Raw genomic sequence first — 27,836 nt, 5'->3', positions numbered from 1 at the left:
TTCTTTACTGCAGGAACCATAAGCAATAACTCCCAGGTCTTGACTGGGAGGAGGAGATTAAGGGGAAGGTTGTTTCTAGCTGCTGTCCCTGACAGATTGTACCTCTGTGTCCCACCTCACCTTGCTGTGAAATGTAATAACCCCCTAAAAAGCACCTCATAGTATTTTTCCTCAGTACATCCTGGAGGAACACAGCACTGTCTGTCCACAAGGACTGGAAGTCAAAGTCAGTGCTGCCACTGAAAGAGGCAGCTCCATCCTCTGTCCACCTCAGGAGCCTTTTCACCAATCTGCTCCCTGTGCCACAAACAGGCTCACTCCATGCCTGGCCCAGGAGCTTAACTGAATGAAAATTAAACATAACATTATTTCTTTCTTCTGGGATCAGTTCAAGAAGCTGCTCTGTTGCTTTACTGGATGACTGTACAAACATTTCTGATCTCGCAAGGGAGTGGGACATGCTGGGATGGGGCCAAGTGGCTGAGGTAGGGATGAGAATGTTTTCAATGTTTTAGGGAGCCTGGAGTGAGGATTTCATCATCATAGAAACACAGAATATCCTGAGTTGGACGGGACCCACAAGGATTATTGAAGTCAACTCTTGCCCCTGCACAGGACCACCACAAGAATCATTCGGGAGTATTTTATGGGCCACTTCATGTCTGCAGCTTATTACTGCTGCATACCAGAGTAGAGTGGTACCTATAGTCTATATTATGCAAAAATAAAATATGGTTTTCATTTGTTGGCTCAGATTTAATGTTATTTTAGATCCCAGCAAGTATCTTAATATACTACAACAAATTTTTGCTACTTATTTCTTGATGTGAAGCTCATGGGGGTTCAGGTTTTCTTAACTGTCTGAGCTGCCCTTGTCCTGGTTCTGGGGTCTACAGCAAGGGGCAGAAAGCCAGTGTTTGACAACGTGTGCTGTGGGTGTCTGAACATGGTGTTACCTGTCTGGCTAGAGCAGGACAGGCAATCCCCAAGAGGTGCTGTCCTTGTGTGATCACACAGTCCAGACATCCCAGCCAAACTACCTGTCTAACAAAATCCAGGATGCAGAAGAAACACGGAGGTAATGTCAAAGTGCAGCTAAATGTCCTGCAATGTGATAAGGGCCTCCAGGAGCCAGGCATGACCCAGCCATGTGCCTGCAGGTCCCCACCCGGCTGGATGCTAAATGAGCACAGCAGCAGTGCTGGTGCCCCGAGGGCACTCCCCGTGGTTGCTCACATATTAGGTCGCTGGGTGACTGTTATCTGTTGTGACCAGAGTGGTTTCCCATACAAGGATGATTACCACAACGCTTGGGGTTTTGTATACCCAGTAGCGGGAGGCTGTAATTAGTGCTTCCAGGCAAACTGTGACCTTTTGGAACTTTTCCTGAGGCTCATGGAGCCTAAATTAGTTTCTGCTGTTTGAAAGCATGCACAGACTTAATCTCTGGGCCCTATTTATATTATAATTACTATATCATTCACATTTGCATTCACTTGACTCCCTTTCTTACTTAACAGCCGAGGTTGGCTCTTGCTTCTCCAGCCCTTTGTGAGGAGTTCATGGGTCACAAATCCCTTGGGGGGTGCTCATTCTCACTCCCTATGGCTTCAAAATAGCTGGCTGGTATGAAAAACAAACAGAAGGTACCACAACAACTTTTTCTCCAGGAAAAGAGAGGATGGTACTGTTGGTTTGGAAGTTGGACAAGAACCTCTTTTTTATCTCCGTTATATTAATATATATCCGTTATATCTATGTTATATTAATAACATAGTTATTAATATAGTTTGAGATTAATTAAAATGGTGGCTTTTGTGGATGTTCCAGTACATTTTCTCTTCCATTAAGTAGACTATTCATTTATGTTATAAAATACTTCGTTGTATTCTTATACATCTTTCAGGTGGTGTAAACTGCCTGTAAATACTCAGTGACATAGAATAAGTGGAAAAAAAATAATATGCATGAATATTTAATGATAAAATTAAATGGAAAATGCTTGTAATTTTCAGAGCATGAAAAAAGATTGTGGAATGAAACTCCTGTCCCCTTTGAAATTGCCTAATTCTGCAAAGCACTACGTGTTTTTACATGTTTTGATCCCGTTATCATTTTGATTCTTGCTTGTAAATATGAGCTGCTTGGCATTGCCCAGAGGAAGGTGATCTATCATCTACTTCCAGCCAGGGCTCTTGTCACTTGGTCATTCTGCCCATATAAAATTTTATCTGAGCTCCACTCGTAGGAGATAAATGACCATGACAACAGGCTTCCTCCAATGCTTCAAATAATGAAGCTTCCCAAATCAGGCAGTGGCCTCCTGCATGTCTGGACCAGGGTGCATGTGTGTTATTTCCAGCCACACGAGCGACCTTGGTTGAACTCATTATCCTGCAGTGGGCAGTACAGATGTTACCATCCCGCAAGATTTAAAGCTTCCTCTGAGGAAAACTGCTTCTTTCACCTTGTTTGCCAGCTGGACCAGCTGTAGGGTTTTATTGCTGGCTTTTGTTTTCTCTTTGCGTGATGCTTGTTAAGTCTTTTATTAATGCAGTCAGTACGTCAAGGATATATTAAAACCTGAGAGCTCATGGGAGGAGAACAGCTTAATAACCAGGCAATGGGAAGCAGTGTTATTTATGGGTTATTTTTTTTTTAAGTTAATATCCAGCACCAGTTATTACTTAATTATCCAGGAAATCATTTTTTTTTTGCAAGAGAATTTTACTTATAGGAAAGAATAAATTAAGATTATTTAAATCAATTTACGTCTGGTTTTTAATGGAATAAACACAAAATATGCAATGGGGTTTTATTCTGTCTGTTAATGAGATGTAAATGGCACTGAGAAGAGAATGTTTTCTTTCATGCTGCAATTACAAGGAAATATCCTTTTCCCTTGAATTTCACAGAATTGTGGAATGGTTTGGGTTGGAAGGGACCTTAAAGAACATCTCATTCCAACCTTCCCCGCCATGAGCAAGGACACCTTCCACTAGATCAGGTTCCTCAAAGCCCCATCCAGCCTGGCCTTGAACACTTCCAGGGATGGGACATCCACAGCTTCTCTGGGAAACCTCTTCCAGAGTCTCTCACCGTTGTGTTGTGATACTTTTCAAACATGAAATCACAAAATCATAGGAGAATTCAGGTTGAAAGGAACCTTAGGAGGTCTCCAGTGCAACCTCCGCTCCAAGCTCTGTCAGAGAGGATCAGATCAGGTTGCTCAGGGTTGTGTCCAGTCTTGCCTTCAAAGCCTCCAAAACTGTAGAATGCACAACCTCCCAGGGCATCCTGAGCTATCCAGTGACTTTCCAAGGTAGTCAGAGAATATAGGAAATGCCAAACACGTTCGTCTGTATATGGTATTTCTCTTAGGATTAGCATATACTAATCCAATAAGAAACTTAAACTTTAAAAATAGGGACAAATGTTAACTTTTGCTTTCATCCCTTTCCAGAGTTTGCAGAAAGCCTGGATTAAAAGTGAATTGAAAGAGGTTAAATTGAGGGATTCAATTAGAAATAGCAGAAAATAGAATAGAAACCAGAAAAAGAGAGGGAATTGAGTATGGAGATTTTTCTGTTCAGATTCCATAGACTGAACCAGCATATTAGAACAATATACTCTAGGCTTTTTGGAAGTCAGTGTCCCCCCATGTGAACTGGAGTTGTTCCCTCCTGCCTCTGGTACTTGCAATTCTAGGTACAGAGTCGTGGTATTCTGTCAGGTTCCAGAAATCTGCGAGCAAAGTCTCCTTTTTACAGCTGATCTTATCACTGCAATGGATGAATGTATCTGCAACATTCCTTAAAGGTTGTAGGTTCTCAGTGTTCCTCTTTGGTTCCATCCACACGCATTATTGCATTATGGCTTTTGGAAACCTCAGCCAAAGCCTCACAAAAGGGAGGAAATGCTCAACCAATATCATTGGATGATATTAATTAAGAGGGAGAGGAGGGAGTTTAGTGAAAGGATTGTGAGCAAAGGTTAAGTACCGGCAAAATGAAAGCAGGAAGTAGATTATGATGAGGAGAAATATAGAGCTAATTGGAGATCAGCAGCAGGCTTCATTAGGAGCTGGTCTTGGGAATGACCTTACTTTGATTGTCCCTGGCAGCCTGAGAACCCAAAGCTGGATGAAGCTAATGGAATTTGTTAAGACCACAAAGCTGATAAGCATCATCAGAAGGCAGAGATGAATACTAGAGAAGCTGGCTGTCTTGCAGGGCTTGAGTGGGAGAAATTAATAGTGTGAAGAGCAAAATTAAGCACATGGTGACTCAGGGCAAGAATTTTTCTTGAATGTTTGAAGCTCAAGAGTTACAGGTGCCTCAGAAGAGCAGGTGGGTGCCTGGGCACACAGTGCTGATCACTGGATGTCTGCAAACTGGCTGCCTGCTGTGGCCATGGAAAAGGTGAATGCTCTCTTAGGATGGATCAGGCAAAGAATTTTCCACAGAACTGGGCGATTAGCAGTTTCACTGTAAGGACCAGTATAAGGACCACTTAAGACATCCTCAGCAGCAGGGGTAGAGTCCTGGTCATTTCTGTTCAGGAAGAAGGAACTGAATGTAAAGCTCTCTTTCATGAAAGAATAAGATGAAAAGAAACTTTGTCTTGCAAAAGGGAGTTAAAATAATCTAGTTTATCTGACTGGGTGACAGCTTTGGGGATACATGACTACTCTGATTATAATGGAAATACTTATGCTTAGTAGAAAACAGATTGTTGGAACAAACCCAAAAAAGCATAAATTGGAGTGACAGCCCATACAGCTTCAAGTTGAAAGTCAGTTCCTACCAGAAGAGCGAGACACCAGTAGGAATTCTATCAGCAAATCCAATTATATTTAGAGGGTGTTTGCCAATATTTTTGTGATACACAATTTCCTGAAGAAGCAAGGGAGGGTCTGCTCGTACCCAAAGGCCCCATGTCCTTCAGTGACCACAGAACAGACAGTGGGATGAGCTGGTTAATGTCAGCCCAGCTTCCTGCACTGTTCATAGGCACCTCTCAAAATCCCATGGAATGAACTGAGGACTTGGCCATGATTATTTATTCGAGCAACCTTTTGAAGAACTCATTGGACCTGCTTAGTCTAGTGGAATTACAACCAAATCTCATGTTCATTTGCCCTCTAGTCACTGCTAACTGATGCTGCTTCAGAGCAACTACATTTATTTCTGCTCTACATAAAGTAAGCATGAAATTTATTACCAGTATCAGACAGGGCAGAGACAAGCAGTACCATTACAGTGGTTTGTTTGATACTGCATGTTGCCTGAGAACAAGCCAGGATTGATTATTTTACAAGACAAGTTACATTTGAGGAAGTAAAGATTAGATTAAAAAATTAAATGCCTTGGGGAGGGAGAACAGCAGCACAAATCTGTTTGATGTTTATGTCAACAGGGTTGCCAAAGCAAACAGCACGAACATCTGTCCATAGCGTCGACCGTAAAATACTGTAAATGGGAAAAATATTTTAATTGTAAGCAGTGGTTCACAGAACTCCCCATGTCTTTATTTATTAGGCTGATAATATCACCCCAACATATGAACTTTATGCAGCACGTATAAATAATTCATGGATTAGCAAATAAAGAGATCTGGAATCTGTACACAGAGATGGCTGTTGCCAATTATCTCACTTGTGCAGAGCCAGACCCTTTCAGCTCCCATCGCTTGCAGCTGCTCTTTTAAATCATTCATCAGTGCTTAAGAGATATGCTGGTGGCGCTGGCAGAGAGCATTTGAATTTTCATTGTTTACACACTGTGAATTTAGCTTCTGCTCTAAAATTAACTGCAACATTGAAGCCTTTGAGAATACAGATGAGAAGAATAAGACAATTCCTCTTTTTATCCTTTTTAAACACTTCTGTAACTTTGATTACCTTTTCTGCAACTTTACTTCGTATTCTTTTTATAATCACTACTTTAATTCTAAAGTTATAGTAACTGATACAATTCCCTGTGCTCTTTAGATCATGAAAACATCAGGAATACTATGGAATACAAAAAGTGTTGCAAAACAAATGTCTAGTAAATATTTTCTTCGAAGTCTTATAATGATTTTCCATTTTTATTCTGGAAATCTATACCTTACCAGCTAAATATCTAGAGTTGCTTCTTTCTGATAGCTTTTAAGCAGAACCCTCTTGGAAATAATGACGAAAGCTGCTTAAAAATTGATGGCAAACCATGGCCAACGTTTTTTCTTGTCAAATTACTGAGCCACTGAGTTTCTGTGCTCTTTAGATCACAATGGGTAGTACTTCCTCACTGATAAATTTGCCTCTTGTCATTGTAGTGATATGGCTCAATTTACTTCTTGCATGGATAATGACAGTAACGGTTTTAAAGTCAAAGCCCTTATGATAAAACCAGACTTTGAGCTGTAATAATTGAAAATCTCATTCCTGTAACTAGAGTTTTATTTAGCATTATTAACCATGCATCTATTCAGGATGTATAGAGTGTGTCTACACACAGAAGCTCTGTCAGTAGTTTTGGTCCTTTCCCTTAAGTTCTAACTAAAGCAGCAGCATTAAAACTTCTATCAGGTTACTGGATTTGGCTGGTGCAATGCTGGAGAGAGGAAAGGGAAGTGGAGCCTGCAAGCCAGGTGAAGCAATTCCAGCTGATGGCATTCCACTACATCCCATCCCTCTCCTGACAGAGGAATGCAGAGAGGGATAACCAGGGTACAAAGCCTGTATGGTGCCACCCAGCACCCTAAAAATTTGGGAGGAGGTGGCAGGGAGCAGCAGTGCCGGGTCCCACACCTTGGGGAGCATCATAACCCTGCTTGCACTCACCCCTCTGCAGCCGGGGCGGGATAAGAAATCCCACAGCATCACCTTCACCATGTCACACAGAAGGTGGCCAGCCCGTGATTTTGGGAACAGTCACCCAGGTTATGGGGTATGTGCTGGGTCTCTTTCACCTTTGCAAATAAGGGCAAAGCAGCTCAGTATCTGCTTTGCTTTCTGAGAGTGTAGCACTTTGTGTTTTATCCTTCAAGGAGCACAAGCAAGTGCTTGACTCCAGCCTGCTCCTGATACTCTTGTGCTCTCCGGAGCAAGAAGCAGAGCACTCACAGAGTTTCCAGGAGGGGTGGGTAGGCACGGGCACTCATCAGTGCTGATCACAGAACAGAAGCAGCAGAATGTGCCAGGGCTCAGGAGTCCCCATCAAAGCCCATTTGGATGGGCTCTGGAGGAAGGAGACATGGAGCAGAGGATGTCCTCGCTCTGCTTCTGTCAGCTCCCCGAAGTTCATTGAACAAATTAGGTTTCCCTCTCAGATCCACACATGACAGTGGATGGCATTTACCAGATGGCATGTGTAATGAGACTGTCACACCATTGTAGGTTTAGAAATAAAGCAGGGCAGGCAGTTAATGAATATACACTGCTAATTTCAAGAATTTCTTTCTGTCCCTGTCAGGCATTAGACGCTCAACTTATGAGTGTTGAAAGACTTTTGATGTGTCTGTATTAAAAGACACAGTCTAGGATGTAACCAGGTTGTTTTGCTTTAAAAACTGGCATTGAAATAAGCAATTTATGTCATTTCTAAAAAAGTGATTTTTTTTTCTCCTTGATTCAGCCTGCTCTCAAGTTAAATGCATTCTGGAGTGTCATCACTGAGAATGTGTAATAGTAAGAGTAATCTTTCTCACAAACCTGATGATTCTACTGTGTAGATTTCTGCCTTTACCATTTTTCCTCATTTGTTGAAAAACAAAACTTAGGCAGCTCAAAAGTCTGCTTTTTCAAGGATGTCGATTCACTTTTTAAAATATTTTTTAATTTGATGTTACCTCAAACTGAATATCTTTATATGGGACCTCACTTTATAACATTGATTTGGGGGGATGGCAGTAGTAGTAGTAGTAGTAGTAATAATAATAATAATAGTAATAGTAGTACTGAGTAGTGAGAGACTAAGGAAACACAATAAATAATACATGGGATTTTCTAAACTACATGCTGGCATTTTTCTTTATTTATTAGTTTCTCGTAGCTTTTTCAAAGCCAACATAAAAATAAAAATAAATTAGAAAATAAAAGGATTATGTGCATTGTATTTCTCTCTTTATCCCTTTCTTTTTGTTATGTGTTTTTGTGTTAATTAAAGGACTGCTCTAACTCCAGTTAAGTCATTTGGGAGGATGCCTTTTATTTTCAGTGATGATTTTATAATGCCCATGTTTATTAGGTTTGTTGCTTTTCCAGCAGTCTTGCTTCTGGGACTGCAGGGGGAAAGCAGGGCAGATTTATAAATAAATATGGTCAGCATATCAATGTATATCAGTAGGAGAAAGCTAAATTCAGCTAAATCCTGGTGAGTAAACCTGTTTTCCTCTGTGCATTATATTCACCTTGCTGCGTTCTAAAAAAAAAAATGATGCAAACAGAGGAATTGGATTGTTAGGGGAGAAAATTCTCAATTATATGGAAATAAAAGTCCGTCTGCCATATCAGTCATCTTAATTATAAATAAAATCCTTTCTTGCCTTTTCTCTGTACAGGCAAGGTCTAGGTGAAACACCGTTGATTGTATGCAATGGGGTGTGGGTCCTTGGCAGCATGGGGACACAAAGATAGTGCTTTAAAGTCTTTCTTGCTCTCAAGAACTTATTTCACCTACCAAACTGGTACGGATGGCTCACACTAACCTGCTTTTGTTGCCATTTGTGTGCACACTGTCAGTCACAGCATTTCAGGGGCTTTTTGTCAACCAGCCCTACAGAAATTGCTGGTGCACAATTGGCTATCCCACAGCATACAACCCATTGCTTGTAGGTTGAAGGACTCACCTTCATGATGTCTTAAGAAGACATTTTAAAGGGGCTGGAATCTCAGTGAATAACAGTCTCTTTAGGCTGTCTTACTTTTGAAGCTTAAGAAACATTTGGGTTCTTGATATTCAATGTTCAGTTTTGGGCCCCCTCACTACAAGAAAGACATTGAGTGCTGGACAGTGTCCAGAGAAGGGCAGTGGAGCTGGAGAAGGGTTTGGAGCACAAATCTGATGAGGAGTGGCTGAGGGAATTGTAATTATTCACTCTGGAGAAAGGAGATTCAGGGGGACCTTATCACTGTCTGCAACTACCTGAAAGGAGGTTGTAGACAGGTGAGGACCTGTTTTGCCTCCCAAGCAACGAGCAATAGGGCTAGAGGAACTGGCCTCAGGTTTCACAGGGGAGGTTTAGATTGGATATTAGGAAAATATCTTCTCCGAAAGGGTTGTCAAGCATTGCACAGGCTGCCCAGGGAAGTGATGCAGTGACCATCCCTGGAGCATTTAAAAGACATGTACATGTGGCACTTGGGAACATGGCTTAGTGGTGGGCTTGGCAATACTGGGTTAAGGGTTGGACTCAATCATCTTAGAGGTGTTTTCCAACCCAAATGATTCTCTGGGTCTATGGTTCTATGATCTTCACACACACATGGTGTGAGAGCCTGCTGGCCCTGCTGTTGGGATCTTTGGTGGGCAGACAGATTTCCCCAGCTGCTCACTCTTGCTGCTGTTGTATCACATCACATTGTGGAGAAAGGGAAGGAAAGTGAGTTAACCACTGTCTCTGAGGTGAAGGTGAGCATTGTTTCATCACTACAGTGCTTCTTCCACCTTCCCAAGCAGTACTGTCAAGCTCATGGAAAAGTCTACAAACAGTCATGGTAGCAACATGGGAGTGGCTGTCCTGGGTCAGCCCATCTTGGCCCAGTGTCCTGTCTCCAAGAGCAGTCACCAGATGCCAACTGGAAAACAGAGGGAAAGAAGCTGACAACTATAATATGAACCTCATCTCGTCTACCATCCCATTTTTCTATCAATCAGCCACTTGGTGACTTTCTGAACAAGCAGATGAATCCAGATCACTGTGCTAAGGACTAAAGCACCCTACAGCATCCTGTGGTAAAGACTATGGCATCCTGAGTGTTGCAGCATCCTATGGCAGTGAATTGTGTGGCACACTCATGTGCACTGCATAGCAATGATAATCCTCTTTGTATAACACTGGCTGATTTCAATACCCAAATGCTGCATTTTTAGGCAGAATATGAGGCTTTTTTAGTGTGAGAGCCAAACTGGTGTTTAATTCATTAAGAAAAAAATAATTTGGAAAACAGCAACAGTTACCCATAGCATACAAAATGTAAATGCTTTGTGCTGTGATGTTTGGGTGTCATTAGAATAATTTTAAAGGCAAGTGATTTAATTGTGTTTGTGCTAATTATAATGTTTACAAATTAGGGAAAGATGCATTTAGTGGTCTGTTGGGAAAGGGCTTTGAAACCTCACATGTCTTTGAGTCTACAGTACTGTCATTTAGTCATAGACTCTTTCTAATACAAGGGTGATTTGCTTTTTAGATTACTCTTGCATGAAAAGCGAGTCTCAAGAGTCTTCAGCTCCACGGAATTCAAAACCAGGTTCACGTGTGTCTGTGTGTGCTTTGACAGAAATTTAACCAAGTTCTTTTCTTCTTCTTTTCAAGGTCCCCGTGTCCCGATGGTGACTGTTCACAACACAACAGATGCACAGAGTAAGAATGGCCTTGAGCTTTGCAATTCCTCAGAGAAAAGTAGCCAGGCAGGACAGTGAGATTGGGCTGCTCTTTGGTAAACTTAAACTGCTGGGGAGCCCAGGCTGTGCCTAAATGCAAGTTTTCTGCAAGGCAGAGGGACTTGAAGAGCTGTTGTGCTGCCATCACAACAGCTTTCTGTTTGGGCTACAAACACAGTGGTTTGGGCATGATATTGGTTATCAGCTTTCTCAAAAAAAAATGCACTGTTCAAATCTCTCTCTGTCTTTTTGTTAGTCTTCCACAGAATTTGTTTTATGTCCCATACATAAGAAATAAGATAATAAGAAATATTTAGCTTTATCTCCATTTTTAATAAAATCACTCTGATATGAATTATCAGAGATAATACAGAGGCGTGAGCCCCACAGGGGGTGCCTCTGCCTGGTTTCCTGATCTATCCATGGATATTGTAGCACTTATTGTTTGGTAAGGCGCTTTTTAATGCTGTTGATTTGCATCTACATCAGTGTGAGGGTGGAATTATTCCAAAAATAGGTTTCTTCCTTCAAAATATTTGGTACTGTCTGTAGCCATTACCAGACTGGCAATGTAGAGTCCAGAAAGCCATGGAGTCTCTGGTGTTCCTCCTTCACACCTGGAGCAATGCAAAATATCCAGGAAGATCCATTTTTCACCCCAAGTCAGGATGGCAGGGACCCTCAGACAGGCAGCCTTTCTCTGTCCCCTCTATACAGGTATCTTAAACCAAGTGCCCCTTTCTCTCTCTCATGAGTCTCAGGAGAGTTCATGGCAGGGTGTGAGACTGAGTCTCATGTGAAACCAAGATTTATCTGCTCCCACCCTTTTAATGGGAGACTTTATCTTTCATTTTAACACAGAGTTTAGCACAGTGTTAACCTACAGTTAAGGATTTCAGGCATGGCTGTGACCCAAATAATAAGCAACACCTTTATTCTGTCTGCTTTGTATATGGTCGATACCAGTTTGTCAAGTATCAGTTTCACTGAACTGGATTTACAGCGACTCACTGCCCTTGTCTCTGCAAAGGAACAGAGCAAAGCAGGGAATTTTACTCTCAAACTAAAGGTTTCCTGTGAAATGCTGGGCTGTTTCATTTCCCTCTGAAGTAAATCACAGGAAAGACTCTCTGCACGAGGGTGTATCGCCCACACAGCATAACCCTAGAGCAGCCCAGGTGATGCCCACAAGGCTTTTCAGCCAGGAGGGTTTCTTAGCTCTGACCTGCAGCTCCAAAGTCTCTTCCTTTTTCCTCCCCCTTAAACACAACACCTTAATTTTACCATAGGCAGACTGGCTATACCAGCATGTACAGGGCAGTGCTCTCATTAGCTGTGTTATAGCCTCCTTATAGTTTTATAAAATACAGATGCTATAAAACAAATGAAGAAACAGCAAATGAAGGGCTTGAAAAAGTAACATAAAACATGCCAGGACTAGTTTTACTTTGACAGAAATATATGGGTAGCATTTATTACACAGAGAACTCAACTTACATCCCCTACTGAAATTCATGATTTTCTGCATATGATTACCATTTCCCCTGGTTCCTTCCCCCCCCACCCCCCTCATTCTTTTGCTTTTGAATAAAGGGCAACTGACAATTGCATGTTACTGAATTTACTTATTTAATATGAGCCCATTACTCTATAAAGGGACTTTGCCTCTATATTCTGCAATAATCTGATAATAGTGAGTTGCACTGAATATTATAGCGTGCTTACATTTAATTAAGCAATGACCATTTGTACTCCACAGACTCAAGCTCCCTGTGGTCCTAAAGCAAAAAGGGGAGTCCTTTAGGAGATATGCCAATCTTTTTTATATCCTCCACAGTCTTCCTGGCTTTCTGTGAATGCAATTATATGAACAAATAAAACGGCTTGACTAAATTCCCCTACGTGGCAGGCCCCTTTCTGCTGATAAAGCTACTTGTGTATGCCATAATTAAATGAGAATCTTAATATTTAACCAAATGTAATAGGCTGTTGCTTTGGCACTTTTGTGGGGGCTGTGGTTTCAGTAGAGAAGAGCTGGGCTTTTCAGAAGCAGGGTGAATAATCATTGAACCAATATATTATTGTTGAAAGATCTCTCAAATTTATTAACAGGGAAGGGCAAGTCTTTGTGCCATACCTGCCTGTTCAGCAGAGATGGGCAATAAGAGTGTGATAATCAGGTACCAGAAGCATTACTTGAGGAGCTGGGGTTACAAATCTATTTATCAGTGTGTCTCTAAAGGGAAGTTACAGTCAAGGAAATACATAATGTAGTGCAAAATCTCAAACCTTCCTTGGCTTCACATGGCAGAGATAATGTCCTGGATCCCCCAGGTCACACCCAGACTGATGCCATGGGGATGAGCACTGCAACAGGCTCCCCAGACCAGGATTCCTTGCCATCACAGTGGGATCATCCCAGCCCTTCAATCCCTCCACAGTGGGGCTCAGGAGCTTCTCTCTCTCAGGAAACATTTCCCACCACCTAGGACATAAAACTTGAAGTGTTGGGCCCTTTCCTTACCATCTGGGAAGAACTTGCTCTTTCTGATGCTGGAGGTGGCCACTTTTTCTAGAAGAGGCTCAGCGGGTAGATCACGTGGCCAGGATGTGGGAATAAAGGTTAAATCCTGGGAAGGAGGAAGGAATCCTCTATTTCAGACCCAGAGACTCCTTGGGTAAGACACACAAAATGAACAATTCTTGAAACCTTCCAAAAACCAAGGCTGTTCCAAACCCTGGTGTTGCAGGTTTGTATGAGCTTTGTCCACTCTCTTCTCCCCATGGCTTTCCTTCCCATGGATTTTATGTTGCACAGCAGCACAACCTTGTCCTGAAGTCCTCCACAGTGTCCTCCCTTTCCCCATTTATTATGTCTAACTTGGGCACAGACTTGAGGCCCTCTTCATTTGACATCTAGGTTTTCATGTCAGGTGGATGTCTGACCCTTAGTAGCGTACTAGCACAGGTCACATTCCCATCTCCTGCAAATCAGATGAATGCCACTATTTCAGGAATACAATTTGCCAATGCAGAATTTCAAAGACTTAACTGAATTAGACATCTGTGAGGACTAGAAGGAAATCCTTTCACAAGGAAACTTGTGTTATGTATATTAAGGTGGCTATAAAATGTCAAAATGCATTTTCAAAAACAATGCCAGAAGTTTTTATGCTCTTGACCTTCTTCTTTCAGAAATTTTTGAGCTGGAGGTAAATGAAAATGTGCAGCAGGCTGTAAATGACAGGCAAATGCCTAAGGTAGAATACACGGAAATCAAGATAGATGATTACAGTAAGTAGCACCTTTCTTCTCACTTATTTTTCTCTTTCACTGCTGTAGCTGTGAAATGATACAGTCATCTTGGGTAGACTGGCAGGAGGAAAAATGACTTTGACTCTCAATAAACTCACACAGTTTGCAAAGCACTCTCTTAGGATGTGCTACATCAGGAGGTTATTACAGAGGCAGAATTTGATGAGAATTCAGCTGAAGAAAGGCAAAATGATAGGGTTGGGCTTTTTTTTTCCTTTTGAAACTCCTTTGTAGAGAAAAAGCCACTCTGGGAAATTACACAATGGGGTACCCCTATTGTTGGGGGCACATTTGCCATAGCTGTGTGGTGTGTTATCTGAAATCAGTTTGGAGTGGGACACTGTGTGTGCTTGCTGGCTACAGCTGTGGCTGCCTTTCAGTGCACAGTCTGAACTGCAGTGAGTGAAGATGACTCTCCAGTGACTGCCCATTGCAGTCATTCAAGACTCTTTAAGAAAGCCATATGATTTGATAGGGTTGAGAAAAAAAACAGCTATATAGGAAAAGACAAAAGATATTTCACCTGGAATAAAGAAAGTAAAAATTTGGAGTTGTTTCTATCTGCAGCTGGTGTGTTATTTCTGCTACTTGTATAATCATCCCCAATGCATCTATATGCCAAAGAGAGAGAAAAAAGCCTGGTGGCAAACAGCCGAAATGTAAGCATCTTCTGCCTGTCTCTGTAGCTGTACCTGAAACAACCTAAAAAGCATCTCCTCTGGCTGTAAGCTTATAACTTACCTGTATGGGGAAAATCCACATACTCAGAGCTGCACAGTGGCTCCCCAAAATCCCAGTTTCTGTGTATGGTGGCAACTCCAGATAAGCCCCAGAGACCCTGGGTTCAAGGTGTGGCCCATCTGGTTTCACGTGCCAGGAAGGAGCATAACTCTCAGGTAGTGAAATGGAAGCAATGAGGTGTGCTGGGGACAGGCTATTGATTTCAACCATTACCAGATGTTATAAAATGTGAGATGGTTGCCATTTGAAAAATAATGGCCCTAAAATGTTCTGCTTGCCACACAGGCATTAGGAACATAAACCAGTGCATAGAATAACAGGGACAGACATTCACTCCCAGGTTTTATGGGCAGGAGAAGATGGGGGGAAAGCCTGTCATTGAGATCCTGCCTGTCCCCCCATGAGCCAGCTTGTGTGACACTGGCAGTTTATTAGGGATAACTCAGCTGGATGCCAAATTTCTTAACTGCAAGTATCATTGCAATTCTGTTCATTTAACAAAAAATACACGTGTGTGTGTAACAAATACAAACTGGCCACAGCCATGTGGCTGTTGTGCCGTGCCCTCCCTGTGTTTTCAAAGCTTTGGGCTGAACAGCCTTGAGAACACTGCACGTAGCACTTCGTAATATTTAAAGTCAAGCCTTGGCCTTTTTGGCTGTCCCTGGGCCATTGATCCAATTTGCAGCTATTAGCATTCAGATGGAATAACTAATTAGGCAGAGTGTCAGGCGACGACTGCAAAGCAAACCACTTAAACCATGCTGCTAATCTGTGTATTAATCTATGGGAAACGCTCCTAATACTGATTTAATTGCTGGGCCTTTGCTAATCTAGATTGTAGTTAACGTTTTAAAAATAAACGGGCTGAGTGTTTTTGTGGTGTCAGTTTTGCCTATTGATTCAAAACCATAGAAATGCCATTCAGTTAAAAGAAGCTTTGGTGATCACATCCCACCCCTACATTGGTTCTGCACCGGTATAACAACGTGGGCTTCAGCACCTTTGCCTCCTGTTTGGCAGCAAAATTCAGCCCTTAGGAAGCTAGGATTACAATACTTGTCTCTCCCTCTGTCTTCACACCATTATAGCAAAATAATTATATTTCTCTCCCCCAGCCACCATACTTAATTGGGTTTTAAATTACCATTTTCATCGCCAATTTTCCCCCTTCTCTGCTGCCCTGGAATATTGATTTCTGTCTGCGTCACACATTCAGCTGCCAAAAAAGGAAAATTATAGCTATTGACAGATGTTAATTGAATGCTGTAAAAGTGATGCATGACTGAACGCTCCCAATTTACATTTCTTGTCACCTCAGCTATCACAATATGGGTCCTTTCTTTGGCGACATCTGTGTTCCTAAGGTGTTATTTGCCACTGCCTCGTAAAATACCATTTCGTTCCTACTCATATTTGGCCAAAACACGAGAAACATCTATTAGAGTTATGTCAACATTCCCACATGGAAGACATGTTGTTATTTGTTCTTTTTTTGCCTAGAATTGCCAATGCAGATCCTAAAGCCTGCAATCTTTTCGGATACCGCGCACTACCCCTTGCTTCTGGTTGTGTAAGTTCTCTCTTGTCCTTTCTTTTTGTTCACATTATTAGGGCATTCTGGAGACCTTGGTCATGATCAGAAACTTCTAAGATATGTTTTGTACAGGGAATGTCAGAGTCCAGCATGTTGGTCCCTTTCCCTTCTCGCTTCACAGCTAGAAGAGGCTGGATGTACGTCCCTTCTCTCCTATATTTAAGCCAAGGTTTTAAGCTACCAGGAGGGCACCCTAGTGAAATCCTGCAGAGTAAACCGTAGGATTTTATGAAACTGTTCCATGTACACTTGCAATTCAATAATTTGAGGGGCAGAAAAAGGAGGAGGAGGAGGAATAAAAGATGGATTTTGACTTTCTGTCCCAGTCCTTAGGGCACTCAACCTGCATAACAGGTAGTTTTAGAGTGAAATTCAGTCAGCCTTACTAGAACTTAAGTTTTAGATGCCCTCATGCAGAAATCCTTCCCTTGTAAGGTGTTCCCTGAAGTGACAGTACAGAGTTGGAAACCTTTGAAGATCTGCACGATGTTAACATTTATATTAGGTAGGTAGGTTTTCCTCCTGGCGGGCAAAGCAGATGGATATTTCTTATGCAACATTTAGTAATAATAATACACATTACTGAGGGTTTTTTTCTGGCAATTTGGAAAGAAACTGGGGGAGGGAATTCACTGACCTTGGAAGAACCTGTTTGGCCCTGGCTGCATCCCACTGCATCGCTTGCCTGCCAGGGAACACCCCACGAGAGAGAGAAGCCTCGTGCAGGAATGATGAATGCCTGGCAAACGTCTGAACCCCGTCCTGCACACCCCTCCATGAAGGACAAAAGCACTGCAATAAGCGTGTCGTTACATCACAGAATTACTGCAGAGAAAATGTACTTCATTATGGAAGTGCTTGAGGAAGATTGGTACTCATCAAGCTAACGGCACTTGATTAGGCTGCCTCTGGAGCTGGATGGGTCTGGGTCTCGCTTGAATAAATGTAAATGACTTGGAGTCACATGAGCATTAAAATCCTGCAGTGAGTTGCCTGATGTCTCTAAGAACCCCAAAAACGACAAAAAGTGGATAAAAATGACAGTGGCTCTACAGTAATCCCAGTCCTAAATTATTGCTTAAAGTCATTATCACCATCTCTTGTTTTTTCCAAGTTGTCTGGCTGAAGTGGGGTCTGTGTTTCTGGAGACAGTTCCCTTATCTGACAGGATCAGACCCTAACCAGAAGGGTGAAGAGGGAGTCTTTCCCACCCTTTCCTACCAATTTTAGGCCAAACTGGGCATGATTAAGCCAGTTGTTATCACTTTAAAAGCATCCTTTCCCTCTGTATTTGTGTGAAGCATTGATGACAGAGGTGACAGAGAGCTCCATCTACTGCTGCTCTCCAGAACCCCATGGCAGAGGGAAGGGCAGGGCTGGGTGAATGGGGCAGTAATGAAACCCCAGTGCTTGCCAGTAAAGGAAAAGATGCCTGATGTCTTCAAGCTTCATCCAACATATTTTGGTAGTGCCTATGGACTCCAAAGTCAAACTCCTCACAGAAACCCCTCCAACAGAAAAAAAACCAGCAGCTTTGGGGAATGTAGAAAATAGATGTAGATTAGAGGAGATATAAAAAAGGGAAAATTCAACTGATACCTGTGTCACTGCCCTCGTTGCTCATGGGAGGAATCCTGTCCAGTTAGGGATGTGCTTGCTAGGGTGGTTCAAAGCTCAGCTTAGCACAGCCATAGCTGGTGTGCACAGAGAGGGGCAGAAACCAACCTTCAGCTTCCACCCAGCCTCAAACCCCATCCCACACAATCAGTCTTGTGCACACCATCCTTGCAGAGAGTGGTCTCCCCTTCTAGAAACCTGTCCAGCCTTACCCAGCACGACGAAGCTGTGGGTCCCCATCCCACGGCAAGATCACAGTCCCAGGGAGGGCGTTTGGCCCCTGCTTGGTGCGTCTGCCTTTGCTTGATGCCTGTTTCTGTGTCAGAGACGGGACACCTGGGAGCCAGATCGTAACGGAGAGGTTTGAGGTGACGTGGGAAAGCGTCATGGTCAGCTCTCACAACGCCATCGTGCTCAAGTTCGACGGCCGCGGGAGTGGCTTCCAGGGCACTAAGCTACTGCATGAGGTCAAGAGGAGGCTGGGCTTTTTGGAAGAGAAGGACCAGTTGGATGCTGTCCGGTCAGTGACATCCTTATTGAAGAAATTCTTTCACTAATGATAATTAACCCAGTACCATCACTAGTCGTGGTTGTTTTAATGGTGTGTGGGGTAGAGCAAGGAGATGGGAGGGAAGGACACTGTACATACAGCTGTGACCAAGTGATGGCATGTGAGAGGGAGCTCATGCCAGCCAGTGCAGAGGGGGAAAAACAAGCCTTAAACAGAGCTAAATTAGAGCACATTTATCTGTGTCACATGTTCAAAGCCTGCTTATTTTTAGCTCTGCGCAGTCATACAGCTACAAACAAGTAAGCTTGAATATCTGTTCCTACATTAATCTTTTGCTTGCCTGGCAGTTAGAAAAACCCATCTTTAAATCCTTAAACTTTTTAAAGAGAAAAACCAGTGCAAAATCCCGAATATCAAATTCTGTCATATTGTTAGATTTATTCTGCACGTAATCACATTAAAACCACTATCAGAGTATTGCAGTAGCTTTGCAATAGCTTATTATGACTTCCAAAGGTACTACAGATTATTTGTTGCCGTTGCTTGGTCAAATCCAACACATGAGGTTGCAAGATTAAATCAAACAGACTTATGTGAAAGCAGCTTGTATGACACGATTTAGATTGTCTACGTCAAGGGTTAAGAGTTTTAAACTGAAAAAAGGCAGGTTTAGATTTGATATTAGGAAGAAATTCTTTACTGTGAGAGTGTGAGACCCTGGAATAGATTTCCCAGAGAAGCTGTGGATGTCCCATCCCTGGAAGTGTTCCAAGGTTGGGTGGGGGTTTGAGCATCCCGGTCTAGTGGCAGATGTCCCTGCCCTTGGCAGGGGTGTTGAAATGAGATTATCCTTAAGGTCCCTTCCAACCCAAACCATTCTATGAATTTTTCTGTGGCCACCCTAATTTAAAACTGGTTAAAATCACACTGTGTTTGCTATATCTGAGGAAAAAATATTTTTAGCCCATTGTTTCTCCTCTCTCATGTTTTAGGACAATGCTGAAGGAGCATTTCATTGATAAAACGCGAGTCGGTGTGTTTGGGAAGGTAACGTTTTCTCGTTGTTCTTCTGTGCTCTTCAAGTTGGCTGATGTGGCTAAGCAACTGAGCTAAATCCTGAGTTATTGAATATGTCAGTGGTGACTTTTTTATTAGTATTTATTTTTGAGATAGACTGCATCTTGCTGAGAGATGTTAAAGGTGGAAGCTTTCATTTTATCAATATGTTCGTCAATTGCTTTTTTTAAATTAACTTCCAAGTGCAAAAAGTGACTACTGCTCAGAAAAACCTTGTCAGATAATTAATTATTTTTTCCCATTGCAAACTTTCATTTCATTTTCATCTTGTCTCTTAAGGCCTGTGGGAATGTGGGTTTATCATGTTCACAAGTGTACAACACCGCTATGGAGGCTGATTTGCACCACAGTGTGTGTCTGGCCGGAAAACAGTAGTTATAAAGTACACATAGTTTGAGATGAGAAGGGGACTGGGAGCAGAAATTGTTTATTGTGGGGGATACAGGCTTGGAGTGGGCGAAGAGAGCTGCACATGCAGCAGCATCTCTACAGGGAATTGTTAACAGGCTGACAGCAGACACTGAAATTGTGATGTTCATTTTAAATAGCGAAAGACTGGGGTGGTGTTTTGGAAAGGTAACATACCTGGTTAGAGCTAAAACCATAAAATGGGATGAGAAAGGCCAGCTCCTGGGCACACAGCCATCCTGCCTTCAGGAAAGTGCAACAAGTGTAGAGCTCCTCTTCAGCCACGTGTGCCAAAGATAGGGAGATAGCCCGTGTTTTGTTTCCTTTCAGTGCCAGGTGTTAAAGGCTCTGTAATGGTCAAATGTTTGCTGCAAGGTCTAAGCTGCCCTTTTTCTGTACCCAAAAGCAGCAGTGCCTCACAGCAGGACCACTGACACCCCTGTTCCCTTTCTGTTCCAGGATTATGGCGGCTACCTGAGCACTTACATGCTTCCAGCAGGTGAAGAGAACCAGGTGTTTGCCTGTGGAGCTGCTCTTTCCCCAGTGACAGACTTCAAACTATATGGTAAAATATGACCACAAATGATATTTCTTCCCTATCCTTTCCCAGTTATCACCTTTATTCTCCAAGATCCTTCCTGTTTTATATCCTGTGTCTTCTTAGGAGTAGCCATAAACACTTTTCCCCCCAGTCGAGTAAATTTGTTGACACCAGTGGCACCAGCCATGGTGGTCAGAGTATTATTACTCCTTTTAAATAAAGGAGAACTGCCTTAAAACCTCTCCAGCCTCTGCCACCAACCACAACCACTGCCTTGAATGTGCTTCTTTCTTGTCTGAACCATGCAACCTGTGGTCCAGTCTGCCACACCCATTCTGTCTCTGACAACAGTACTCCACTGCACATGGTGGTCCTTTCTCTCAGGGACACCAGTTGTTCCCTTTGCACTTAGTGCCAGTGAAAATCAGGGGACTGCCATGGAAGTCAGTGGTGTTCAGCCACCCTTCTGGAGCTGCACAGTTATCCCTGAGTGCAGTGGGGATTTGCTGTTGATGGGGAAGGCCTTGAGAAAGGAGAAAGGGACAGAAAATGATAGTGTTCTTCTCTTCTACCTCGGTTGCGTTAAGGAAGGAAAAAAAGGCTCTTCTGTGACTGATTTAGAAACCAGAAGTACATGGTGATAATGACAGACTGTAGCATCACAGATATCCTTAAGTGTATTTTCAAAAACTTTTAGAAATGCATCCTCTATAATTAAGGCAATGTTAGAAAATAAGACCTTTTTTAGCATTTGCAATATTTGACTCAGAAGCACCAGTGTACTCACTTATGACTGAAACTGATGTTTGCATTTTTTTCTTTTCAAGCTTCAGCCTTTTCTGAAAGATACTTGGGCTTGCACGGGATTGATAACAGAGCATATGAGGTAACTGCATGGACACTGCATTTTCCTGATAAAGTGTGGACTGGGTTTTAGCTCTTCCTCCATGTGTTCTCTTTTGGGGAGGGAGCAAGGATATGCAAGACACTCACTAGTGAAGCTCTGAAGGTTTCTTTCAGCCTGCTTGCTGCTTTTCTTGTCTTAATAGTAATAATGGATAAAGGTTTTATTGATTAGCCCTCATGTCTGCCTCTCTAAATTGGATAAATACAGTTATACCAGTTTTAGAGATTGAAAGAGTGGCTCAGCTGTGCCCAAGAAGACACAGTGTCACAACCTCCTTGAAAGTTCCTGCCACTGGTCTTGCCACTTTGAGAAAGTCAAGAGAAGCTGAGCTTCACTTGAGTTCGAGTCAAAAAGTATATCTCAGAGAGAATCAAAGTATGTGATATTTCTGGCAGAACTCTGTGTCAGAATTGAGCAGGACATGGGAAAGGAGACATGGCACAAAACATTGTTTAGTATGTGTGATGGGATCAGTTATATACTGTGCTGCAATTACTTGGAGGAAAAACCTAATAAAGAATAGTCACACAAACAGAATATATTATAGAGAAAACTTTGTTCAGCTTCTAAGCCTTGTCTTCAGCCATAAGACAGAAGGCAGCAAAGGTTTGGCACTGTGTTCTCTCAGAGAAGGCAGGTATCACCCTGTGTACTCACAGGGTAATCTTTATCCTGGTTATCTAAACTCTGAGTTCATTGACTCTCAAATTTTGCACTCATAACTTCTAGATCAGTACAGACTTTTATTTTCCTCTTAGAAATTTGAAGGCAGGTCAGTACAGATGAAAGCAAGATAAAATGTTCCAGAAATGAGGGCTTTGAATTGTCATGTACTCTTTGTGCACTGATGAGTTGGCCTAAGCAAACGGTGGTACTTCTGGTTGTCTCCTGAGCTCTCTGCAGAGCATGGCAGGGTCCTTAACTGAGTGGAGAAGTTCTTAATTTCTCCTGTACCATTTGCAGTCACTCAGATTTGTGTTTATTTTCCCCTGTGCATCTGTAAGACAGCTGGGGGCAAAGCCATTCTCAACAGAGGACTCTTGAATTTCGTATCAGATCCTCTCCGGAGTTGTTAAAGCTCGTTGAGGTTGGCTTTCAAACCTCACCAAAGTCACTCCAGCTTCCTGAAGAGTTCTTGGGATTTGGCACCTGGGCATGCTTTTCATCAGTGTCTCATTTCACCTGAAATCCACTTTGATGTTTTCCATGTGTTCTGCAGTTCAGGTTTTAGTGAATATTATCAGAACAGTCAAGGGTCTCTGAGTCCTTCCTGCTGCTGACACTGAGCCTGGAAGCAGAGGGTGGGGTCTATTTCACCTCTAGACTGATACAACCAGCCAGGAGAATATGCTGTGCTAGTGTCTGCTTATTATCATTGAGAAAAAGTGTTAAATAGAATTAAGTGCTTCTACTGCCTCCATGTAAATTGCTAATTTCTGGCAAGTTTTTAAATCTTATTGCAACCTTTACCTTCACAGATCAACAAATTATCACACAGAGTCCCATTACTGAAGGAACAGACATTTTTGATCATTCATGCTACTGCTGATGGTAAGTTAGCCCATCCTTTGAGCTCATTATATGTTTGTGATAGCTTTGATTTTTCTTAATTAAATTTGCCTCTTTAATGATTGCAATCTGTTTTTACAGAAAAAATCCATTTTCAGCATACTACAGATCTTATCACACACCTAATTAGGGCAAAGGCTAATTACAGCTTGCAGGTACAGTATGTGTTTCTTTTTTTCATATTTGAATAGTTTTGAAAAGCCACTTGAAAATTCAGCCTGGCAATAGAAGTAGCACCAACATATAACATGCCCCTGTGCTTATCCTTTCCTGTTCTTATGTGATGCCACTATTTTGGTTTGGACTGCTGTAGAACAGTTATTAAATTACAGTAAATTAGGTTGTGAGAGACAAGTCTCTAAGGAGTTTATGCCTGTTCAGTTTCTTTTGGAACAATAGAACAAATTCAGGATGAATTACAGGGGAAACAGGGATCTAAATTAAATCAACCAGAAAAGAAGAGAAATGTCACTTAAATGTGACACTGCTGTGAATACATCCTGTGGTCCAGAAAACCCCACCTTCCACCAAATTATATCCCTGTTTTGCTGAATGGCCCATGTCCAAGCTATCAAAGCTTCCAGAATGAACCCCACACCAGCCATGGGGGTGGTCCCAACCTCTCTGTGACATCCCAAGCCACAACCGGGAGAGTGCAACTCGCCCAGACTCAGTCCACACCAGGACCTCGCCCCAGCCCATGGGTACAGGTGGTTGTGCTGCAATGCCCAAGTCCTAATAATGCTTGGTTTACTGAATACCAGCTCCCTCTGGCTGCATTCCTGCAGAGCTTCACGTGGTGGGTGTGCTCACTCCATCACGCTCCAGGCAGGTGGGATGGAGTGTCTAAGCAAAGAGCTGGGAATGGATTTGGTCAACACTACCAGCAGTGCCCATTTTCCAATGCAGAAGAATTAGTACAGCGGGGCTTGAAGGCACCAATGAGCTTGACACATGTCAAAAGTTAGTTGAGGTCTGAATTGGAGGCCTGAGGGACCTGTGTCTTGGACTAAGGTACCCAGAGCAGCAGAGAGACACCTCAGTCCTGCCTGCAAGCGTCCAGCCCTATTTTCCCCCTTCAATAGTTTAAACTATTTAATTTCTAGCTTCCTGATTTTTTTTGATTTAATTACTCCTCCAGCAAACTTTATTTAATTTTTTAACTCAATTACTTCTGTTTTAAGCACTCATTTTAGTCAGTCAAACCTAATGCCATATCTCTCATGGATATGAGAGGAGGCTTTTTTCTGTTTTCACGAGGAGCAAGCACTGTTGTTTGTAAGTGTGGTCTGGTTCTTCTTAGCCTGAACTTGATCAGAATGGAATTAAATGGAAAATCCTCCCCCCAAAAAAGTTCCTCGTGAAGGAATGTGCAAGTCTGCTCTTGCATCCATGGGTTCTGGGGAGATGCAGTGGGTTTGCAGGTCAGGTTGAGCTGCAGGTGTGGGTGGTCAGTGCTCAAACTTCAAGCTCCTTAAGGGGTGTGTTTGCCTGTTTTTACAGATTTACCCCGATGAAAGCCATTACTTCAGCAATGCAGCAATGGAGCAGCATTTATACAACTCCATTGTCAACTTCTTTGTGGCGTGTTTCCAAGTTCAGGACAAACTCCCACTAACTCCACTGAAAGAGGAGGAGGATGAAGATTAACCCTGTTTGTCCGTGCCAAGCACAAGGCAGATCTCTCTGACAATATGCAACTGGATCATTTTCCTGAAGAAAGAGATGTTACGTTGCTAGCATGTATTTAAAAAAAAAACTGAAAGCAGCTCATCTGCTTTACTTGACAGCAACTCCTTCCTAAATGGAAGAACATTAAGCATGGTGAACTCAGCAGAAACTGCTGTCTGAAATGAATCCATCACAACCAACATCTTCTTTTTCTTTGGTTGTTGTTTTTTTTCTCTTTATTTTTCTTCCTTTTTTTTTTTTGTTTGCCACCAAATGACTTCTCGAGTGAAAGTGGTGAGACACTGAACTTGAAGGAACACCCCAAGAAACCGCTTTGAGGACTGGAAGATTTAATGTCTCTTTGCATTCAAGCAGTCAAGCAGTAGCAGTGAAATCCATCATCCATATTAAGGTTACTATAGTTAGCATCACACTATGTCAGAAAAAAAAAATCTAACCTAATACATGAAAAAGATTATAGCACAATTATTTTAAAGGATACTGATTCATACACACTTGCCTGCTCTTCTCCATCTTCAGGAGGTTTGTCATTGCTACAGGACATACAAATTCAATTGCACGAAGTATCACTATAGTTACACCGATCTTTACCTTCCTGTAATTATTTCATTAATTCTGTGTTGCTCTTACTTCTGTTTTCATTGGGTCTCATGCTTACCTTATTAGCTTCTCAGCTTGTTCTGGATGGGGAAAAAACATACACTGAATTAACCAACTCACTTCAGACCTCAGGGGTCTAATGAGGCAATGGGAGTTGAGGTACCCAGATGTTAAAAAATCCATTAGAATAAAGCAAAGAAAAACTCACTCTCATATTCCCGGAATAGCTTTTGCCAGCAAGATTGAGTATTTTCTTTGGCAGCCTTGAAAAATATGCACATAAATAAGCTAAATCAGCTTAACATTGAGATATTTTTTATGGTAATGTAGAAAAATATGCGACAGTCATGATTATTCTATTTCTTCTTTTAGTATTGGAACAACTGGTTGGCAACCTGTTGGGGAACAGCTAATTGAGGCTGTGGTAGCAGGAATTTGTACCAGATACTGCACGGATCATCTTATAAAGCCATTTAAACAGAACCAATGTGCAGAGATTTATTGCACATGCTGTCTGTGGCTTAGTTTTGTTCCAGGTCAATGATTAGCATATTTCCAAACGCATTTAATTATCTCTTCTGTTCACATTAGTTTTGACAAGCATAAAAGAAAAAAAGAAGGATTTTTGCTTTAGAAGATACAGCTTTTCGTTCTAGCAGTACAAAGCAACTTTTAAAACTTCTCGTGAAAACATTCAACTCTCAGAAAGAAATCCAACCTTCGTCCACGTCCCACGTCACAAGAATTTTGACTAGTGTCGCTCCTTGTAAAATATTCTGACCAAATGTACAGCCAGTATTAATACTGTATATTTCATTTTGTTGTATATAAAGGAATGTAAGTCAGCTCTTCGTCAGATCCCCAATCCAATATTAGTCTTGTGTTCGGCATGCATGCGGTAACACTTCTTTGCTGATCAGGACTCTATAGAAGTACTAGCTTGGAAATATAACAATTAATGTAGTTTTCTTTCCTTGTTTTAACAGCTTGAATGTCAATGCCGGTTTCTACTTTTTTACATAGTACTGTGGGTAAACTCACATCCTGACAGCAATGATGATGTTTCCATTGTGTTCTTTAGTGTGTCTTTTTTCTTATCTTTATTTTAAGCTTTGAATGTTGGTTGTACTTTGACCATCATGAAAAAAATGTATTGATAAACCACAGAAATGGCCTAGTTTGGTTCAGATTATCTTCTTTACTTTACAGTGCATCGACATTGTGTGAACAAGAACTACAGTATAAAATCTGCTTTATCTGGCAAAAATGCCAAATAGACAATAAGAATGCTGCGTGTCCAGATTTTGCTACTCTGAACAGGCTCAAAAGCCTGAAATGAACTTGAACTGAGAAATGTAAAAATCTGCTCTGTCCACAATCTTTTGTAGAAAGAACTTTAGGATGTGGCATGGTAGTGTTTGTTCATTCATGGAATAAAACATTATTTTACCACCCTGGTTGCTACTGCTGTTATTTTGTGTTAAGTTCTTAAATAAGCATCAGGTGGCTGAAAGTGCTATTCCTGGTTGAACTGAGCCCAAACTTCAGGGTGAAGATCAGAAACATGAAAAGAGATCTTTATAAATAAATACATGTTGCTATATAGATGTTGTCCACAAAGATGCTCAGAGGACTGGAGCACCTCTCCTATGAAGACAGGCAGAGGGAGTTGGGGTTGTTCCACCTGGAGAAGAGAAGGCTCTGAGGAGACTGTTGAGCACCTTCCAGTGCCTAAAGGGGGCTTATAAAAAAGAGAGAAAGTGGCTTTTTACATGGACAGAGAGTGATAGGACACTACCACAACGTGTTTAAACTGAAAGAGGAGAGATTTAGATTAGATGTTAGGAAGAAATTCTTCACTGTGAGGGGACTGAGGCACTGGAACGTGTCCAGAGAACCTGTGCATGACCCATCCCTGGAAGTGTTCAAGGCCAGGCTGGATGGGGCTCTGAGCAACCTGGTCTAGCAGAAGGGGTCCCTGCCCATGGCAGGGGTTGTGGGGGGTAGAACTAGATGATCTTTAAGGTTCCTTCCAACACAAACCATTCTCTTGAGGAAATCCTGAAGTACCACAAAGTGGGTTCGATCCCAAAGTGGCAGGCAATAAGAAAACCACCATCACTCTCTAGTCTTTGGTTAAAAATTCACCTTTCTGCCCTTTCTACCTCCTGACCCAGCACATGGACGTCCTGAGGGCATCAACCAGGCACAACAACTTCACCAAAGGGAGTTTTGTTTTTCCATCCCGTCCTGGTTTCAGTTAAACCACGACACATCCATTATTTCATTTCCCTAAAGTTGCTCGTGGGTTATGAAGCAGGAACAAAGAGCTAAGACTTACAGACTCTGCGAGAGCAGGTTTTTCCGTAGATGATTCTCCCTCACAAAAGGGGCAAGAGAAGGGAGTCACCCCACTCAAATTCAGATATGTGTTTCTCTTCAAGCCAAGAGGAGAGCCAGAAACCTGTCAGGGCCAACCTCAGACACCTCCCTTGAATGAGTGGCACCTTTTCTCTGTGCCCATTTTCTCCACTCACTGCAGGGATGGGAGTGACTATCCCAGACTGAAACAGCCAGGGGACAAGTGAGAGCCATCCCTGGATATCCCCCGTAACAGCACTTTGTGGACTGCAAGATAGCTGCATGTTCCTACACCTTCTTCACACCTGAAA

At 42.2% G+C, this 27,836-nt stretch overlaps 1 protein-coding gene across 1 annotated transcript in view; it reads left to right on the top strand.

Moving 5' to 3' along the window:
* The window catches only part of DPP6 (dipeptidyl peptidase like 6), a 250,407-nt gene extending 223,789 nt beyond the window's left edge, over positions 1–26,618 (top strand). The window contains exons 17-26 of the mRNA XM_051812890.1: positions 10,522–10,569; positions 13,785–13,883; positions 16,149–16,218; positions 18,185–18,379; positions 19,363–19,417; positions 20,315–20,420; positions 21,224–21,282; positions 22,782–22,854; positions 22,954–23,027; positions 24,376–26,618. Coding sequence (XP_051668850.1) covers positions 10,522–10,569; positions 13,785–13,883; positions 16,149–16,218; positions 18,185–18,379; positions 19,363–19,417; positions 20,315–20,420; positions 21,224–21,282; positions 22,782–22,854; positions 22,954–23,027; positions 24,376–24,522 — 926 coding nt within the window. The 3' untranslated portion in view covers positions 24,523–26,618. The remainder of the gene's footprint in view (positions 1–10,521; positions 10,570–13,784; positions 13,884–16,148; positions 16,219–18,184; positions 18,380–19,362; positions 19,418–20,314; positions 20,421–21,223; positions 21,283–22,781; positions 22,855–22,953; positions 23,028–24,375) is intronic.
* Positions 26,619–27,836: the final 1,218 nt, after the last annotated feature.

The sequence above is a fragment of the Manacus candei genome, unplaced genomic scaffold (genome assembly GCF_025592945.1).
Source record: "Manacus candei isolate 608988 ecotype Guabito, Panama unplaced genomic scaffold, ASM2559294v1 h1tg000089l, whole genome shotgun sequence".
NCBI lineage: Eukaryota > Metazoa > Chordata > Aves > Passeriformes > Pipridae > Manacus > Manacus candei.
This window is presented reverse-complemented; position numbering and strand designations above follow the sequence as displayed.